Here is a 20,148-nt window from a genome sequence, read left to right on the forward strand (position 1 = left end):
GCTAACCTTTCACAGTTGTGGGAATAAATACCAGATAAGAACTGAGCTCCAGGTTTCCACTGTACCAAAAAGCTGTTGCTGCTGTTTACAAGGTCAAAAATGAACTTTGATTATTTTTTTTCCCCAGCATTTAAAGCAGCTAAAACTCTTAAGCGTCTTTCAGTTGAAAAAATAAAATAAAATACAGCATGCAGCTCTGCCGTTCTGGTTCTCTCTCACCGGCCTTATCGGTGTTTTTTGGGGGCATAAAGAGAGCTTTTATTTTTCTGAAAACAGATGGCTGAAACCCCACGGTACTCTACCTGCACGGCAACCAAACTAACTGACGACATTTCCTAATCTGTTTGAGTAAATGCTATATTCTGACCCACGTACTGCCCAAATGTGTTTACTCTACTGATGCAAAGAAGAATATCAGGTTAGTGCTCGTCTGGATTAGTTAGTTTGCAAGACTTCAGGCCAACACTGCTCTTCAACGTTTTGAAACTTGTTTATTAGTGATTTTCATTTCTGGTCCCGCATGACTGCAGCAAAGAAAAGCTGCATTAGAATGTAATTTATTTTAAATGATCATTTAACATCTCTAATGTTTAAAAAAAAAAAAGATTTCCTCTCGTAAAGTGGAATATGTGTCCCAGAGTTTCTCCTCACTAATTTAATGTGGCAGATAAACCAGAGGAGACGCTGACTCTAAAATAACTTCCTTAGAGTGAGTTTTACTTTCCCTTTGTGGTATAAAACATGTTTAACAAATACAGTTTAAAAAATGGGGAAATCTTGAGATGCGTAAAAAAAACTATTGTTTGTCCACAATTATGAGAGTTAAGATTCATTGTTTGTTGCTCAATACATGTATCTATATTTGATTCTTAAAAACATCTGTGCGACTGATTGATCGGCAATTAAATAACGTTCTTCTGGATTATGAAATATTTTGGAGAAGATGAGTCGCAAAAATAAACAGCTGCCTGAGATACGACTCGGACAGATGTCTGTCCTCACGGCATTTTCGGCCGCTCCTGCTGTCAGTAGCTGTTGCTACGCAACAGTTCATTCATGCCCATATACACAAAATGTAAAACAATATTCAACAGTCAAGGAAGAGGTAATAAGTACAAGTTGTAAAAGCATCATGGAACAATTTATGTAGAAATCTTATTTGCCCCACATGCTCTGGTCCTTTGCTGTTTTTAAAAATGTATTGGGAAATGATTTTTACAGAATATGATGAGGTCGAGGAACGATGGAAAGACCTGTAAAATGATATGAATGCGAATATATACAGTTAATGTTGTGGTGAAATGAGATGACGAAACATCCTCATTCCAAGCACTCGGCGGTCTTGAGCTGAGTGGCGGTAACGTGAGTTCATGACAGCTGTAGTTTGTTTACAGCCTAACATTAGCTTTTCATGAAGATTATAATGCTAAACAAAATGTGGAAGTATAATAAATGTTGTTTTGCAGCAGAGGTTTTTTCCTCAATAAGGGAAACAGTATAATCTAACATTCAGGTTGGCATACAAATACGTCATCCCTGCACTTATTATTATTGTATATTATTTAATAAGGAGATGTTGTGAGTCCTTATTGTTTCTTTCTTTCCCATTTTCCTTGGTTGTGGCACGATCATGCCTCACATCTCGGAAAATATAAAATCATATTTGCAGCGTGAGTTACAACATTTTTACTATTTGTTTTTTTAGGCAATTACGGTACCGGAATAATAATAAAAAAATGTGTCTTTACCTAAAAGTGGGACATTTTCTTGACTTTCATTAACGGTTAAATACGGTCTATTGTCAAACCACGTGTGAGAAAATTACCATAACGAATGTTTTTTTCTTGATAGTATATCTATCATCGACATCCTTTTATTTTATTTCCGTCTTATTTTTGCTGATTCAAAGCAATATAATAATGAAAAACCAGACACATAGGATTTTCATATCGCTATGGATTAAAACCAGACTTTTCCCTCCTCAATTAGCTATCAGCAGCTGCTCTCTAACTTAATAGCTCTCTTATCTCGCCCCGCAGAAAGGTCAAGCCCACTGGGTGAGTGTAGTAAGTGGATAGTGAACATTTAGTACTTGGATTTAAAGTGTTCGGTTGAGAACGAGAGAAAGGGAGCGTGTGCATATGTTGAAGGACGTAATGTAGTTCTGAAGGGCAGAACATGTCTTTTGTGTGTGTGTGCGCGACAATGTAGGTTGAAGGACATTAAGGAGATTTATAATGCAGACGTACAGAAAACTGTCTCCTTGTTCTTTATTACAGTTTAATTTATCCTTATCTTTCTTACTGCAATATCGTTTGGGCAAGTACTTTTCCTACTTCTCGGAAAAAAATGCTGGTCCTCTAAAACCGTTTTGCTAGGATTGAAACACAATCACAGTCTCACATCTCAGCTGCTCCTTTATTTCACAAACTTCAGATTCTTACTATTTATGACATTAACATTTCTTTCACTTGCATTTTCATGTGTACGATTATTTTAGGTAAAGGAAATATCCCTGATCATTTTAAGACCTTCTTCAAAGTAAATAATCTGATTAATTCTTACTCAACTCGTCAATCTTCACGTCTTCATCCTTCTAAATTACTGACAAGCAGGGGTCAATTTTCTAATAGATTTTGTGGAACCAAATTATGGAATGACTTTTCCCACTCAGAGAAATGTCCTTCTATAAAATATTGCTGTTTTGCAAGAGTTATTATTTTTGTTTTGTTTATGTATTTAGTGTTCATGTCTTTCTTGTATTAGCTGTTATTAGTTCTTGTATTAGCTGTTATTAGTTCTTGTATTAGCTGTTATTAGTTCTTGTATTCACTGTTATTAGTTCTTGTATTCACTGTTATTAGTTCTTGTATTAGCTGTTATTAGTTATTGTATTAGCTGTTATTAGTTATTGTATTTAGCTGTTATATCAAACATGTTTAACTTTTTATGTTTATGAAATATGCATATCTGTTAATTTTTTGGTGGAGGCTTCAAATAAGCCCAGTTGGCTTTTTGTCTCTTCCTGCACTGATCTATTCATTTATCTCTGTATTGTTTCAAGTGTGCAAAAATAAAGAATTAATTGGGTTCAATTCTTCTCAACATCACCTTTTTTCAAGTTTGTAAAATGTTTCCTTTGACCTTCTGTTTAAAGGAATATATCATTCATCAAGATCTTTTCAACTGAAAAAGTTTTCCTGGTGTCTGTAAAGTGTTGAGCGCTACTCTGACGACACATTTCCCCTTGGAGATTAATAAAGTATCTATCTATCTATCTATCTATCTATCTATCTATCTATCTATCTATCTATCTATCTTTGTCATTGTTTTAGTTTTCTTTTATCTGAATGTACACACAATGATTCAATAAAAAAAAAAATCTTCAGTATCCACCAGCGCAGCACATACACGTCAACCTGCCATCCGTGCTCCCCATCCACGACGCGATACTATCTAATAATTCTGTGGTCTTTTGAAAATCAAAAGCTTGAGCTCTTCTGTGTTAATGTGCAAACACTTTATTCAACCCACACTTTGAATCTCCCTGCTGGAGCAGAAGGGATAAAATAAAGACACTGACTTTTACCTTCTGAGCGCGGCGTTTGTCTGCTCTCTGGTTCTGGTGGTAGATGCGACTGAAGTTTGAGACGATAACTGGGACCGGCAGCGCGATCACCAGCACGCCACTCAGGGAACAGATGGAGCCGAAGATCTTCCCGGCGATCGTCTTCGGCACCATGTCTCCGTAGCTAGAAATGAGACAGATTTGGTGAGACAAAGAGCTGAAATAGATGCATGGTGGCGACTTCATACTCAAGTTAGGTTTCCATCCACATGCCGTGACAAACTTAGTGGAAATGCAAGAGGGGAAACTCTCTGCATGTGCGATGAGCCAGAAAAGCTGGAATAACAAAAAAGAAATCATAGTTTTAGACTACACCTCAACATAGGACAAACTGTAGATAAAGCATGGATATCACGCTGCATGCTGCTCATCACAAAGGCCCAAAAATAAAGAATAATCAGAAGAGACTAATTTATTTCAGTCATGTGTCAAAGCATCAAACCTACTGGAGCTCAAGTAATTATGTCATCTTGTCACATCCTCTAAGATATGAGAATATAATGACAAATGTATTTATTTTAAAAGGCAATTAAAAGAAAAATGCAGATATCTATTGCCCTACGCAAGGTTGAATGATTCCACCTGGTTTTATAAACATTTCCTTTGGCAGAAGGCTCTTTCTATTTGAGAGCAATATAGTGACTTTGTGTCATTTTATTTGAATGTGTTTTGCCAACCATCCCACCACACATGCACTGTATATAATTCCATCCATCCATCCATTATCTGAAGCGCTTATCCTCATTAAGGTCGCGGGGCGCTGGAGCCGATCCCAGCTGTCAAGAGGCGAAGGCAGGGTTCACCCTGGACAAGTCGCCAGTCCATCACAGGGCAGACATAGAGACAGACAACCACTCACGCTCACATTCACACTTACGGGCAATTTAGAGTCCAATTAACCTATGCAGCATGTCTTTGGACTGTGGGAGGAAGCCGGAGAACCCGGAGAGAACCCACGCTGCCACGGGGAGAACATGCAAACTCCACACAGAAGTATCTGAACCCCACCCCGCCTGGGATCCGAACCACAGACCCTCTTACTGTGAGGCGTCAGTGCCAGCCACTACACCACCGTGCAGCCCGTGCACTGTATATAATGAGTGCAAAAAAAAACAAAAAACACTGTGGGACACTACATCTGTTAGTGAGTAAGTACTCAATTTCAATGTCTGTCTCACTATAAAGTTAAACCTGCATTAAGGAATTTTTTCGGTGGCAGCTGAAACACGCTGTCAGCACATTACGGACGTAGCACTTAGTTAAATCCAAAATGCAATTAAGGCAGCTTTAACTGTTACATCTCTTTAACAAGCGTACCAGAAAATGGGATTTTTCACCACATTCTAACTCCTTTTGTTCACAGCTTCTTTCGGGCATCCCATAATTCGATCGCACAGGTGACCGGCTGCTTTAACACAGAGGACAGAGGTACAGAGATAGGACCACTGCTATCTTTGCAGCTCAGACTGGGCATAAATAAAGCCATGCCAGTGGGATCCACGGCCAGGAAGAAGGCCAAGGTCGACGTGCTGGCCAAAGCTGTGGGCCATGATGGAGTTCAATGGATCAAAGTGATTTTTAAATACAGACTTCCAGGACGAGCTCGTAAGCAGGTGGGACATGGCACTGACATCGTCTCCTGGAGAGGCCACCGACATCACGTTTAAGTAGTCTGACGTGAAGCTTTGGGGAAACAATGTTTGCTGGTGCTTGATCTGTAGCGTCTTCAGGGAAAGAGAGTTATTAGATCAGCATTTCACCCAGGTTGACTGCTTTGAGGCTGGTCGCAAACGTCAGGAGTTTTCATTCAAACCAAATTAGGACTGGTCTGTTAACCGCATGCCAAATTAATCAGAGCACAGAAGGCCAAATTGCTCATAAGTTACCAAATGACCGGTAGCTGAGGAGCAACTACTTTTAAAAACTGAGTCCTGCGCAGTGCTCAGGAAACACACCGGGACAATCACTTACATCACTGATGCGTTTTGACTTGATATTATCTGGTTTAGTTCAAATAGAAAACTGAATCGGCACGTCAGTGAGTCGCTAACTACAAAACCTGTTTGTGAACGATAGGCTACTGTCAACGTTATCTTCACCTGTCTCTGCTCTGCTCCACTCTATGTGTGTGTGTGTGTTTAAAAAAAAAAAGGAAAATCAACCTAGACAGCCAGGTGGTTTGTTACACACACCATCTGAGAGGCAAACACTGTAAATAGTTTGGAAAAGGCCTTTTTGGAGACACGTGGCATTGGATTTTATGAACCTGTCAATCAAACGTCAACAAACCTTTTTGGTATTAGAGCAAAAACATCAACAATCATTGACGTTCTTTGGTCATCCGATGAAAAAACACGACACTTCCGATGTAACCGACGCATCCACGCTCATCTCGCCAGGAGCCGCTATTGCGGCCTCTCGCTGTCTTCTCCTACACACCTAAGCCACGCCCGTACAGCTGCCAGTAGCTCCTCCCGACGGGGGTCGGTGCTCTGGATTACTGGACACGACGCATTATTTGAAGCCCGGGAAGATGGATTTTTCTGTGTTATGTGGTCTCGCAACTTGAAGGTAGCCTGAATACAGGTGAGGCACTGAGCTGGAGGAGTGAATATTCTGCCTAAGACACTGTTCTAGTAACCACAGTCCTCGACAGACCATTATCCCCGAGGGCCACTTTAAGAAAAAACAGATCGAGCATAGTGGTTTGATTTTGATCCTCAAAGTTTCTGTAAAACACTTGCTCTTGTTCAGAGGGCTCTTTTTTGCTCCTCTCCCTCTCTGGCTGTTTGGCCTCGTCGGCTCCTCTGAATTTCCTCTCCAGTGCGTTCTCGACACAACGAGACTCTTGACAGGTAAGCCCCCATGCACTGTTGACCGCTGTGTCTCCTGAGGGCCGCTCTCTGCTCAAGGCGTGGGTAGTTGCTAGCTTTCCACTTTTCAGACTATTGTTTTTTTGGAGGGGGGATGGGGGGGGGTTGGAGGGGGGAGGACAAAGCTCCCACTGCAAAGCGCTTTAATCGCTAGACTTACCTCCTGCTTACTACCCACAGACTGAAGAGCTGGGGGATTATCACAAACCCAGCCGTCTGTTCTGCCTGAACAAAATATGCAGGAGAGGGAAGAGCGGGCTATTTCTTAAATCCATTTTTTAAATTATTTTTCTTACAAAGTTGAGCGGAGCACAAATGATGCAAACCAGAATTAATAAAAAACTAGTTGAACAGACTATAAATTCAGACATTATTTTAGACATTTTTTCTATTCATGACGGACAATACATTAACTAATCCCACTGAAAGTCTTAAATCTAAAAGTTGGACACTTTCCAAATTCAATGGATCTTGCAGTAATAAAATATTATATTCTCGTTTCCCTTCATACACCAAACCCCTTTTTTCCTGAGTAAAACTTTTTCCTATATTGTTTGAAAACTCATGGCAGGCAGGCTGATTTGAACTGCGAGCACAGGAGTCAGAAACATGACGGATTATTAACAAGCGATGGAGATTTGACCAGAGGGCTTGTGGTTATTGTTGCCGAGTCCTGCTACCGGCTGCCAGACAATCAGACAAATGATTTCACAGTTCTCTCTGCTCACTGTCTGTCAGCCGATGAGAGATGACATGCTCTCGGCCGTCTTTGACTGCTTTGTTGTAATAATGTGACACTTCATACCCACAATGATGTGTTAAACATGATTAGAACTGCGATACGGTGAAATATGCAACGTTTCGCTCTTTGCAGTGAGTGAGTTCACAACAGGGTGTCATAATTAAAGGAAATGGACGGACAGCGAAACGCTCAAATGCTTAAATGATGAATAGTTTAGTTGTGATTTTTACTCAGGCGGCAAAGGAGGTCATTCTGGAGCTGGCCTTTCATTCACAGCACCCGCTTTCTCTTATTATAAAATGTTAATCTGAATTGCTGATGATTTGATTTCATAATTTTTGTGTGAAAAAAAACAATCTGCAAATGCCTGAACCTTTGTACGATGCCACACAGACGCTACGGCGCTCCACGCGATGCTGCAACAAGTATGTGCAAGGCCACATTCCTGGTATAGTTCCCAGAAAGATGAAATAGCTGCGTTCAACAATCCTTTTCCAGGGCTGTTTACGCTTGTTATATTGAATGTTGTTTCATTATATGAACATACCAAATATAAAAAGTACTAAATAATTGGATGAAAATGAAGAATGCGTGTAAGAGTGCAATTAAAACCACATTTGTGTAAGTCATTACAACAGTGTACACAAAGTAAGTTCGCAAATACCAAAAATAGTGAGAGCATAAAAATAAAATCACTGGAGACCATCTTTTGGCGGGATCGCACCACCGGTAACACCAAATCGTGGCTTTCCTCATCCCCTCATATACATTTATTTCTTTATTTTTTTGACTGATGTGTCATGGCCTTTAGGACTGTTCTGCATGTGGCACATGTAATGGTTACCAAGTTGTGCCGAGCCAATCCTCTCCAGCAGTGTGTCTTTTATTTATTTGTAGCATTTTCCAGTGTCCTGTGGGACATTGCGGCTAATCCCATGACTGTATTTTGCATAAACAGATCTATAAATTAGCATCAGTTTCACAGCAGTGGGCAGCTGCAGAATGAAATGTCAAGAGTAAGAAACTTTTGCTCATTCATATAGTGAGGATTAATTAGGGAGTCAATAAGTTTGTGAATAAATAATGCAAAACACTGCGGGTCAGGAAGGGGCTCGTCTCTCAGATAGGCAAATTTTGTGAACGTATGTTTGCCTCGATGACAGGATAAGAGCTGATAGCCGTTTCAAATCAATACACTGATGTGCTACCATGAGAAACAGGCCAGTATAGAGTCAATTAAGTAAATCATGAATTATTCAGGAAAACCTGAAAGAGTAGTTAAACGTAGCAACAAGGCACGACACTCAGAAGTGGGGCTATTTCCCCGGTAAATGCTCTTCTACAGGGATTCATTACTTCGCTTTTCCCATCTGCCACAGTTTGAAAAAGAGGCCTAAGCGAGTGGAAAAATCAATTGTGAGGGAATGTATTCAGTCATGTGTTTTATCTCTTCCAATCTCCCGCTTCTTTTGCCCTTCATTAAAAGAAACTCAGCTGTAGCTCCCGCAACACGGGCACCGTGGAACGCCGTTCTCTGGAGACATCTGTGAGGGGCCGCAAATAAATCAGAATTGACCCGGAGGTGCTGAATCAAGAAGGTACAACGAAGCCAAAGCAATCAATCGGGCTTAATAGTTTACAGCTGCGATGAGGAGGATTACAAACTTTTATCACGAGAGCAGCTAAAGGACCAAAACCACATTTTTAATCATAGAAGGCGGCTGTGGTATTCTTGCTCTGACACGTGAAGAGCTCACAATGCAATTTGTGATTTCTATTCATTTCCTGAAGATTGATCACCTGTGACATGAAAATGCTCAGAAAACCATGAATTGATTGACCAGTGAGTTGCTGGCCATGTAAGTCATCAATCAACACACCGTGTGTCAAAAGCAGGTTGGATTCTGTCTGATAGGGTTTTGAATATGAACTGACATTACAGAGGACATTTTCAGAAATTGCCCAAATATGGATAAATATGTCTCCATTAAGTTAACACATCTACATACGGTTCAGTGTTTTACTGGAGTTGTACTGTATGACAGTCAATGTTGTCCTGCCAGCTATGAATGCTCCAGCTAAAGTGGGTCCAACAGCAGATTTAATGTTTCTTTGCCTGCCGAATAGGCCATTGAAACCATTCTTTTAAAAATATTTAGAGATCATAATGAACCAGAATGAATAAATTCAACATGGACACCGGCCCGAAAGCTGGGTGAAAAGAAAAGTTAGTGAAAATAGCAAAAGACTCGGGAGTGTTAAGTGAGTGTTTTTACTCGCACAAAACATCATGCCTTCACAGATGGGGTGGGAGCTACGAGCGTGCACAAAGGCGTTTTGTCAAGCGGCAAACCTCTGGCGCTAAGACATAAAGCCAATGTGGAAGAGCCAAAAGCGCCAAAAGTTAGTCATACTCCATAGACCTGCATGTTGAAATGCCATACTTTACAGCCGAAATAAATGTTAACAGCCTGGATCATAAACCGGTTTGGGTCTAATTTTAACGGGTGAGTTGTATAAAGATGTGCTATGAAGGCTCAAAGGTAGGCATAAATTACATCATCTCAGGTCGCTAGCTGCTAGCTTTCTCCACGAGCCCACTTCTTTGAAGTGTCGTCACCTGGAGCCGCCCACTTTGAGCTTCGTAACGGCTCTTTAGAAACCTACCGGTGACGTCCCGGAGACCATTTCCTCTTCATGCTCAGTGCCGTGCTCGTTGCAGTGTGCTCAAACACCAGGGGGCGTATCGGCAAAATACAACATACAACACAGTATGGTGCTCACACGCCATCCGCAGACAGTGGTTGCCAAGAGCAAGTACAAATAAAACAATGCTTTACTTCAATTTAATTAGTTTTGTATAGCCAAATATCACAAATCTGCCTCAGAGGGCTTTACAATCTGTACACACGCGACATCCTCTGTTCGCTCTGACCCTCACATCGGCACAGGAAAAACTCTCCCAGAAAACCTCTTTGACGGGGAGAAAAGGGGAAGAAACCTCAGGGAGAGCAACAGAGGAGGATCCCTCCATCAGGACGGACACAAGTGCAAGAGATAATCCAAATGTCCTTTGTCCTGCTGGTGTCGAGGGAACTAAGATATATTTACTGTAATGAGGTTTCATTTATCTGGAAAAGCTCATTTAATTGGTTATTTATTCATAAAAGCTACGAACATAAGAAAACATTTGGACAATTAGGGATTGAAGTGAATAACTTGCATATGAAAACAATTTTGCTAATCAATAGATGAGCCATTCTTGTCTTTAAAGGATTACCTGAAACCCATTCATATAAATCTTCTGAATATGTGGCAGGCACCCAAATCCTGATTGCTTTTTGTCACTTGCTGTGTGACACTGCAGGTTGACTAGGAGATCTCTTTGCATGATGTTTACATAATCTGCCTTGAATGTAAATGGCTCTGCGTGCGCCACTAGAATCAGTGTTGGATAATCCCATTATAGATACGAGCGCAGTTTGTTTGAGTGCCTGGCAAAGTGGATTGGACTTCTCCAATCTCCAAAACAAAGAAGCAATGAGCTGACATTTGTGACCATTTCAGCCAAACAGAAACAATCAAAACATCTGCTCAATATTAATTAAATGTAAGGCTGTGGATTGTTAAAAACAATATTATACCAGAAGCAATATCAGTACCCTTAAAGTGATATCGATTCCAACACAGGACTTTAATTGATACTTTTTTTTTTCTCCTCTACTTTATTTGATGCCTATAAGATGAAAGGACGCCTTTAGTAAAATAAAATCACCACCACCGCATATATTTGTATAAGTACAGCCACACGTTTGAACATTTTGGTATTTGGTGGCATCTCTGTAGGCCGAATTGCCAACTCTGTCAAATACACAGAGCTTTTCCTTCACCATACAACAGACTGCACGGCGTGGAGCTGCCGTGATAGCGAGACAATCACATTTCGTGGTAAGTCTCGGGATGCTTGCAGTGATTAGCTGCCAGCAAAACCCAGACAAGTGGGCAGTTTTCTTTCTAGATCTGGCTCTAAAAAAGATTGACTGCAGATATCTTTAGACGACAGAACACGTGATAGTACATAGCGGTGGATTTTTTTGTGCAATGCTTTTTAAAGAGTATCAATTCCCAACCCTAATATAGTTATAATTATTATTCATTTGGAATGTATTTCCTTTACTTGAACTTTTACTCTTCTTAATTTAATCTTTTTTCTTTTTTTTTTTTAATTTTTTTTAATCATTTTCTCAAAATAAGTAAGTAAGAGTTGGGGTTGCTGACATTTGACAATTTCAAGGGTCTCATTTTTGAGATAGAGTTAGATAGAGTTTGACAGGGCAAGAAACACTTTGTAAAGTCTATATCTCAACAATAAATTTAAGTGCAAAAAATATGAAATGTACTTTTGTGTTTGTAATAATCCATTACTGAACTGATATGATTGATGAGCGCCATGATAGTGAATTAAAGAAGTGAACTATACATGAAAGTCGTTAAAATGCTCCATAGAGCTGAAAGGAACTGCAGAGTTGTGTGATTATTATTATTATCAGTTTATACTATAAATGACCCTTTTACATTACATAATTTAAACCATTGTTACCATAGAGATAATGATTAGTGCTGCTGAATGACCTGAAAGATCGATTCACTCAAAGATCTCAGCAATTAACTTGAGCACCGAGCTAATGACACAAAATGTAATAAAATGAATACCCTCTGCAGCTGCAGTTGCATTATGGAGTTGCTTAACATCACAAAGTACACACGAGCACACAGACTTATATTTTAAACATAACTTGTTGTTAAGAAGGTAAGACTGCACAATTCAAATGTCTTGCTTCTTTTGCAGTAACAGCGGTGACGACATTTTATCATCGATGACGACATTTTATCAAAGCGCAAAGTCAAATGTTGCATTTTAAAGCTGGTGCTTAATTTAGAATTAGAGGAAGACTAAAAAAACACCTCATACACTTCCATTTCTCTGCAAGTAAAGCAGCGTTCAAAGGTCAAACAGCTCCCTGCAGAACCATTGTGGGTTTGGTTTAGTGCTCTTATGACTCCACCGATCTGCTCTACGAACTCTCAGCAAAGGCAATGGACATGGCATGAACATCTTTCCAGGGGGACTTCAAGGGTACACAACCTGCAGTATTGATATTTACACTCCACCTCACCTTGTGTTTTCTACTGAAGGAAAGCAGGTGAAAAACAGCAGAAACAAGAGGAAAGGAAGAACAGCGGGTGGGGTGGCGGGGCTGTTATTAAAGCTTGCAAGCAGTGCGGGATATTAGTTTGTGTGACCTGCTGCCACTGGAAAGAAAGCGCCATCCATCATGACCTATGGGAGCACCTGGTTAAATTAGAAGCTGGTCTATCTTAACAGGGAGGCTTAACATCAAGGGCAAATACACATTACACAGAAGATAGGCGAGAGCATGACCTTACCAACAGTGGGTTTATCCAAAAGCGTGAATAAAGCTGGTTTAACTGAGGTTAACTGTGTGACAGAGGATGATGAATGAGAGCAACAGCAACAGAGAATAAAAAACGGTGAATTTCTTCATCTAAATTTCACCACAAGCGTGCGTTGTCTTTTTTTAAACTCACTGCTTGATATTCATACGGCGACAGTATCGCTGCAATCCGTTCTCGTCACAACTGGTCAGATACTGACACTTTTTCGCGACGCCTCTGCGTCACTTTATCGAGCGTTGGTGTAGCGCGGCAAGTCAAACTAGGAGGCTCCACTGCGATCACAATGAACACACGGTTAATGTCGTGAATTGAATCAAAAACACTTGCACTGAGGTTTGTTGCAAGTTTTCACTCCACCGACGTCATGGAATCTGTTCTCTCCTTCATCCCGCTTATGAAAAGATGGTATTTCCAGCGTAAAAGTACTTAAAGACTTGAATGTCTCGCATTTACAATCTTATTTCAGCAAAATTATTAATATTACCAACTTAATATTGAGAAAAATCAACAGTAAAAGTACTAATCTAGCATGATTCCCAAACAATGGGTCAGGCCTCTGCAAAAGATCGTAAAATACATTTTGGGGGGGGTTGTGAGATGATTGATAGAAGGAAAATAAGAAACACTTTGAATGAACCAAATATTCAATATCTCACCAAAAAAAAGCAAAGTCCAAAAATAAATACAGAGATGACGTATCTCTTTGGTTGAAGGGGCCCAACCTAGACTCACTTTTTGTAAGGGGTCACAACCAGAAAAGGTAGGAAACTACGATTGTAATCTTTGAAAATATGCTGTATTTTATAAGCTTGTCGTGTGTTTATGTTAAATCTCCATTCTCCCTCCACCTTATGGACACTCTTTGCTCTCTGCACACTTCTTCACAACTCTCTCTCTGTCAGACAGGTTTCATTAAAACACTCAGCTACACAATCATCAGACGTAATGAAACATCTTGTCCTGAAGATGTGACGGAAAATACATATTTGCTTTTTGTATTTCACTCGTTTGCAAGCTCCAGCAGCGCCGGGGCAGCAGAGCATTCAGGAACAATGTTGCATCAGCGTGGAGCCAGGCAACAGAACCAGTATTGACTTTTTGTTTTATTGTGGTAAAAAGACTTCAATGAAACATTAAGCCTGCTAAACCTTAACAGTGAGTCAATTGTGTGTGTGTGTGTGTGTGTGTGTGTGTGTGTGGGGTGTGTGTGCAAACACAACTATAAACCCACAGCATTGTTTAGGCTTTGGTCTTATTTCTGGTCAACAGAGGATTTACAGCGTTGTATTATATGGGCAGTGAACGCCAGACGGACTTATTCGGGCTGAATAATTAACATTTCTGCGTGTTTGGAATGTTTCCAAATGATGAAATGCTGAGTAAAAAATGACCAAATGTTTGCAAAGCCTCAGTAAGTGTGTTAATCAGGAACTGATATATTTGAGAGAAAATCTTTTCTGCATCAAACTTTCCTGTTGATGAATCAGACCCATTGTTGGTGGTGTAACTTGTACTTGTTCATCCAATTTAAATACACACCCAGTTAGCTTATTAGCAATGTTTACTAGGTTTGCATATGTATTAATATAAGTATTATTAGTATAAAGGCTAGAATTTGACATCGGTGTAAACATCTTTGTGATACTGTGAAACAAATTGCTGCTGTTCAACACACATTTTTATTTAATATTTACATAAATAATATATTGCATCAAATGGACTGCGGTTTTGAAATGAGTTGAATTAAGTACAAACACACAGGAGCATTTTCCACCTTAAATGTCCTTATAGTCAGGAAGTATTCTCACTCAGTGTTAAATGATTGCAAACTCCACTTTCCAATTGTTGTTTCCGATACAAGAATATGTGACATGCGGTGAGTCTAATAATGTTGGACAAGCGCAGTCATAATTTCAGCCAACAACTTAACCCACAACTCTTTTTTTTTATTTTGTATCTCTGCTTCTCCTTCTCCTCGCCTTAATCTCCATGACCAGGGCTGAAGCTCTTGATCAATGGTTTGCAGATTTCTTCAGCCATGGTGTGATTGCATCACAATTAGTTGTGAATCTGGGGAACTTGCCTCCTGTGTCATTTTGGATACAAGCAAATGAAAATGTGACATTTAATAAGCAGGAAGTGCTGTCCTATCATTCCCTCCCTAATGGGCCAACTGGTAATTCTGTGCTCAAGCGCCGACACCCGGAGAACTCGGCACTGACCGTGCAGAAACCAGATTAAATAGACATAATATCAAAAGGACCGTTGGATAGGACACACTAACCCACTGTTATACAAATTGCTTTGATATTTAAGTATTCTGCATTAGCAATTGCCTTCTCAGGGAAAGCTGAATGCCAGCTAAAATGCCTGTGAGTGTGCATAACTCAATCAACTCTGTCTCTGTTTATTGTGTTTGCATGGAGTGTTTGTCATATTAAGGGCCATCACAAACCAGCAGTGTGGCAGGGAAATGGACGATAAAAAAAATAAAAAAACAAACAAACACAATGCCGACTTCCTATTCTCAAAGAAGAATCAAGGGAACGAGATCCACGTTTTTAAATTCAGCCTCCCAAATAATATGTTTTAATGACGGGAGTATTCTGGCGGCCCAACGAGGCTGCAGATAGGCATAATGGCCCAGCGGTGAGCAGAGTCGTCCTTTAATCAGAGAATCGGCGGTACGATCCCCGGCTCCGCTCGCCCATGCCCAGTACGTGTCCTTGAGCGAGCCACTTAATTGCTCCCATGGATGTGATAATTCTGATGTGGCACCTCGTATGGTAGCTCCTCTCATCACTGTGTGAATGATGTCATGTAGCGGTAAAGTGCTTTGAGTGGTCGGAAGACTAGAAAAGCCCTATACAAGTACGGGTCCACTAAGTGCACTTTAAATTAAAGCTGTCACTAAAGTTACTACGATTCATCCTGAGAGGGACATAAATGTCTTTGCAAAGTATCATGGAACTCCATTGAATAGTTGGCCGGACACGTCACGAAAAACCAAAAATGTCAACTTTATGATGCCGACAACAGACACATCAGGAGAAAATAGTTTGTCTGATGCTGTGTTCACACCAAACGCGTCAAGATTCCATGCCAAGTCAATGCACAGCTGCGTCGAAGCTGCGTAGACGCGTATTTTCCAGCGGGCTTCATTTATTTTTGTGGGACTACGGATACTATGATGAACCCAGACACCATGGAGTTTGATGTTCCGACGTTTTTGTGACTTCCACAACAAGTATAAAAGCAGATCTAGTGGTTATGTCATTGTCTATAATGGAAAAGGTCGCTCTTTTCAATGAGAGAAGCGGCTGAGATAAGCCACGCCCCCTTTGTGGCACCGAGATTAGTCTTGCTGCTTTTGGTGTGAACACACTTTTTCTCAACGCGCGTCGAAAAAAAAAAAGTGTTGACGTGCATCGACAAATTTTTTGACGCGTTCGGTGTGAACACACCATTACACACACCTAATGTTTAGAGGGAAGTTGTTCCTGTGCTGTTGGCCATGATTGACTCCAGGAGGATGTCTGCACCGAGCTCTCTCTCGCTGCCATCTTTTTGTACTGATGGGTTATTCATTCACTTTGGCCTTTTCTGAGCCAATTTGAAGACTCAAACCAGCAACCTCCCAATTCCCTTCAGGCTACGATGACACTCGTCAAAAGAACATCCTGTTATCTACTGCCTTTAGGTCTCAAGGCAAAACTTTGTTGTGGCGTTTCTACACACTAAATTTAAATTATTAAGCCTCCCTTACTCTTCTTGTGCCACCAGAGTGCCACTGTAGCTGCATTAATACATGATGAACACAACACAGACGACTCATAGGGTCGAGAAGTATTGGCGGAAAAAAAGAAAGAAAAAGAGATGATGTGAGTCAGAGAGTATGGACCTGTTATCCAACACAGATGGTCAACAAGAAGCAGCTGATCACAAGCGAGTAAGACATGATTTACTGGACTATGGCCAACTTCCTGGAGAAGACTCTCCAAACAGCTGCTCAATTACATTTCCTCTTCAAATTACGAGATTATAAAACAACAAACATGGATGTTTAAGGGCTGTTTCAACAAACCTAAACAGTGAATAAAAAACATTTAGGAGATATTATTGCGATACCATATGCAATAGACTGGCACTAGAGAAGCACATGGGAGGTTGGCCTTCAGCGCTTCATCCCAGAAAGGGTTTATTTCAACCCACAATGTTTTCCTAAATCTAACTAAGAAGGCTTGTTGCATAAACTTAAGATTTCTGGCAGAAAGCTCTGAAGGCAAACTTTTCACATGTCCATGAGTGCGGCAGGGATGCCATATTTTTCAGCATGGCACTGGTTCCCATGACAAAAAAAACAAACACAATGGGATTTTTTTCTATTAACTTTGGTTCATCGCAGATAATACATCTGTATTAAATAAACACATGTTCATGATACTGATCGTTCAGCAAGATAATCTTCACAAATGAACTGTCAACGCAATCGGCAGCAGTTAAAAGCGAAGAGTTATACACAAGCTACGACATGAGAGGTATACAATGAGAATTTAAGGGTGAACTAGTCGGCATGATGACGTTTTGTCGTCCTATTTAGCCACTTGATAGCACCCGCCTCATTTTAAGGCCGAATTTACTGACGTATTGTATATCTTAAAACAAAACATTCAAATCTTAAACTTGTGTGAACTAAAAGTCTTATTTCATGCATCCAACCTAAAACCCAATCAAAAAAAACCCCCACTGACTTCAAAAGGAGGGAAACAGAAGTGCAAAAAAGCAAACTCATTTCTGGGTTTTTGGACTGCTGCAGCACTGTAAGGAGGAGAACCACCGTCCCTGTGAGATGTGAGCAGGCATGTTGGCTGATTAAAACCCACTGTGCTGCAAAAGAAAAGTGTGTGTGCCAAAATGAGATGGATGGTAGCTTTTCAGAAGACGAGACATCTTATTTTGTGAGCAAGAAGAGTTTGCTTTTGCAGAGGTGTAAATACGTATTATTACCGATAGCAACACGAAGCAGCATATGCACAAAGCTGTGGTTTCACAAAATACACTCAATACATAGTGAGACACAATAAAAATAAAAAAAAAACACTGTTTATTTCACACCTCATTGGCTGACAACGTTCCTCGCAGAGAAGAGCAACTGCTGTTTGGATTTACATGTTTACAGTCCGATCCCACACCTTCATCAACCACCTTCCCACGTGTCTACCTTCTCTCAGGGTATATCCCTCCTCGCGTCCGACCCCCAAATCAGCTGTCTCTCCATCCGGCTCTATTAGAGAGCGTGAGATGAGAACAGAAATGAAAAAGCTTTCTTTGGGATCTTTTTAAAAAGCCTCCTAAGTAGGTTACAGGAGAAAGTAGGCTAACAGGAAGGCTCAGGAGACCCAAGGAGCTACTGTTGTATCACTCAAGAGGAGTGGCATCCCACTTCAGGAGTCCGCAGGAAGAGACGAATACACATGTGGTATTTGTGATGCAGCGTAATTAGCTTCATATGTACATGTATGATTATTCTCTCTAAAGGGCAATTTACGGGGAATACTGTAAATAGAAACATTGGTGAACTTAAAAAAACACTTCGGTATTCCAACAAGTGGGGGAAGTCGATGCTTATAAATCTTTTGGATCTGAAAAGAAACATCTCTCATAAAACACATAAAAAAGAAAATTTAATTCCTGCTGTGGCTAATTTCTCCATTTTAATTTCCTCATTATATAAGAGGAAGTAATCCTGATAATTAAATTATAATTAGGCATGAAATGTGTAATGGATAAGTGTATTTCCATGTGGGGCAGCAGATGCATGGTGTTATGACGCAGGATTGCATGATAAATGTAATTCTCCTCATCAGTAACCCACAGCTTTAATCACAGCCTTTTCATTATTTCATTAGCGTCCACCCAGGATGTAAAGAAGGGAAAAAAGTACTAATTGTAAGTCATGAATGTGTCCTCTATCAACTATAATGTGGTACGCCTCGTGATTTAACAGTGTTGCTCACCTGCTTTTCTAATTCTTATGCATGTGCTTCTTCTCTGCCTTTCAATTAGTTTGAGTGGAACAACTGCTCGGGTTGTTTGACTGCTTCTCCAGAATATGAAAATTGGCTTTGAATATTCAGGAAGGCTGAATTAAAAAAAAAAAAAAAAAAATGTGGCTGAAATTTTTTTGATGATAGAGATACAGTAAGGACATATGCAGGGAAAAATAGATGGGTAAGACATGCAACAAGGAGCCTCCAACAAGTGTCTATGTTCAGGTGCCAAAGACCTCTAGTGGCTGGAGTGATTACAACAGGAATAATATGACAGTGAACCTTGTTTTGGTTATATTGAAATCACGACCACGATTGGTTTTGAATCATACGTTTATCATCTTCACCAGACCGAAAAAGCTCCTCTGACCTTAATTATTCCTTTTCATTATGACCCAAACTAAAATGTCTCAACAACACTCTCCTGTGCCCAAACCGTGACCATAGCGATGCCGCTTCATAAAACCAATGCATTTCTCAACAGGGATTTATAAAAATGTAATAAAAAGGCACAGACAAATCTGAATCTGAATCAGCTTTAATAGCCATGTAAAGGCCATGTAAAATTGCACATATATGGAATTTGACACCGGTTTCACTTTGATCTTTGCACTTTACAAGATAAATAAAAAAAAGACAAAAAAGACATTAAATAAAACAGTAGCCCAGAAAGTATTGATAGTGCAGTTGGAGGTGTCTGATTAGTTGTTCATCAGACTGACAGCCAGCGGGAAGAAACTGTTCCTGTGTCCGGTGGTTTCGGTGTACAGTGCTCTGTAGCGCCTACCAGAGGGGAGGAGTTGAAGCAGCTTGTGTCCAGGGCGTGGAGGGGTCTGCAGTGATCTTTCCAGCCCGCTTCCTGACTCTGGAGGTGTACAAGTCCAGGATGGAGGGCTCCACCTGAAGTCCACTGTGATCTCCACAGTCTTGGACTTGTTCAGCTCGAGGTGGTTCTGACCACACCAGAGGACCAGCTGTTCAACCTCCCGTCTGCACGGAGACTCGCCACCGTTCCGTATGAGACCGATGACCGTATAATATATAATGTTGCTGTGCTGAAATTAAAGGTTTGACAGCCAGAATCAACTGCATTAACTGCAGATATATGTTAGGCGCCTTGAACTATAGGCCACCATATGCAAAACTAATGCTTTAAATTGGAATAACAAATGATGTGCTTTGCCCATGACTGATTTTGGATGCAGTAACTTGTTTAATACATCTAACATTACAAACTAATTGAACGCAAACACAGATTCAACAGCGGCGCACAGTTTATTAGGTTGAGTATAAGCATGAAATATGTTGAAACTACTTAAATGTAGAACATGCATTACACCGGGTTCAAGTGGGAGTAAAAATGATCCGATATAATGA

The 20,148-nt window shown here is 40.4% G+C and overlaps 1 protein-coding gene across 2 annotated transcripts in view; it reads right to left on the reverse strand.

Moving 5' to 3' along the window:
* Positions 1-20,148, reverse strand: part of LOC137796819 (A-type voltage-gated potassium channel KCND3-like) — a 75,538-nt gene that overhangs the window by 14,678 nt on the left and 40,712 nt on the right. The window contains exon 3 of one of the 2 annotated variants that reach the window (XM_068594976.1): positions 3,590-3,752. In XM_068594976.1, coding sequence (XP_068451077.1) covers positions 3,590-3,752 — 163 coding nt within the window. Of the gene's footprint in view, positions 1-3,583; positions 3,753-20,148 lie in introns of both variants that reach the window. The other variant, XM_068594975.1, reaches the window with a different exon arrangement.

This window comes from Clinocottus analis, unplaced genomic scaffold (assembly GCF_023055335.1).
Source record: "Clinocottus analis isolate CAN_PGR_092001 unplaced genomic scaffold, fCliAna1.0.p SCAF_3, whole genome shotgun sequence".
Lineage (NCBI taxonomy): Eukaryota > Metazoa > Chordata > Actinopteri > Perciformes > Cottidae > Clinocottus > Clinocottus analis.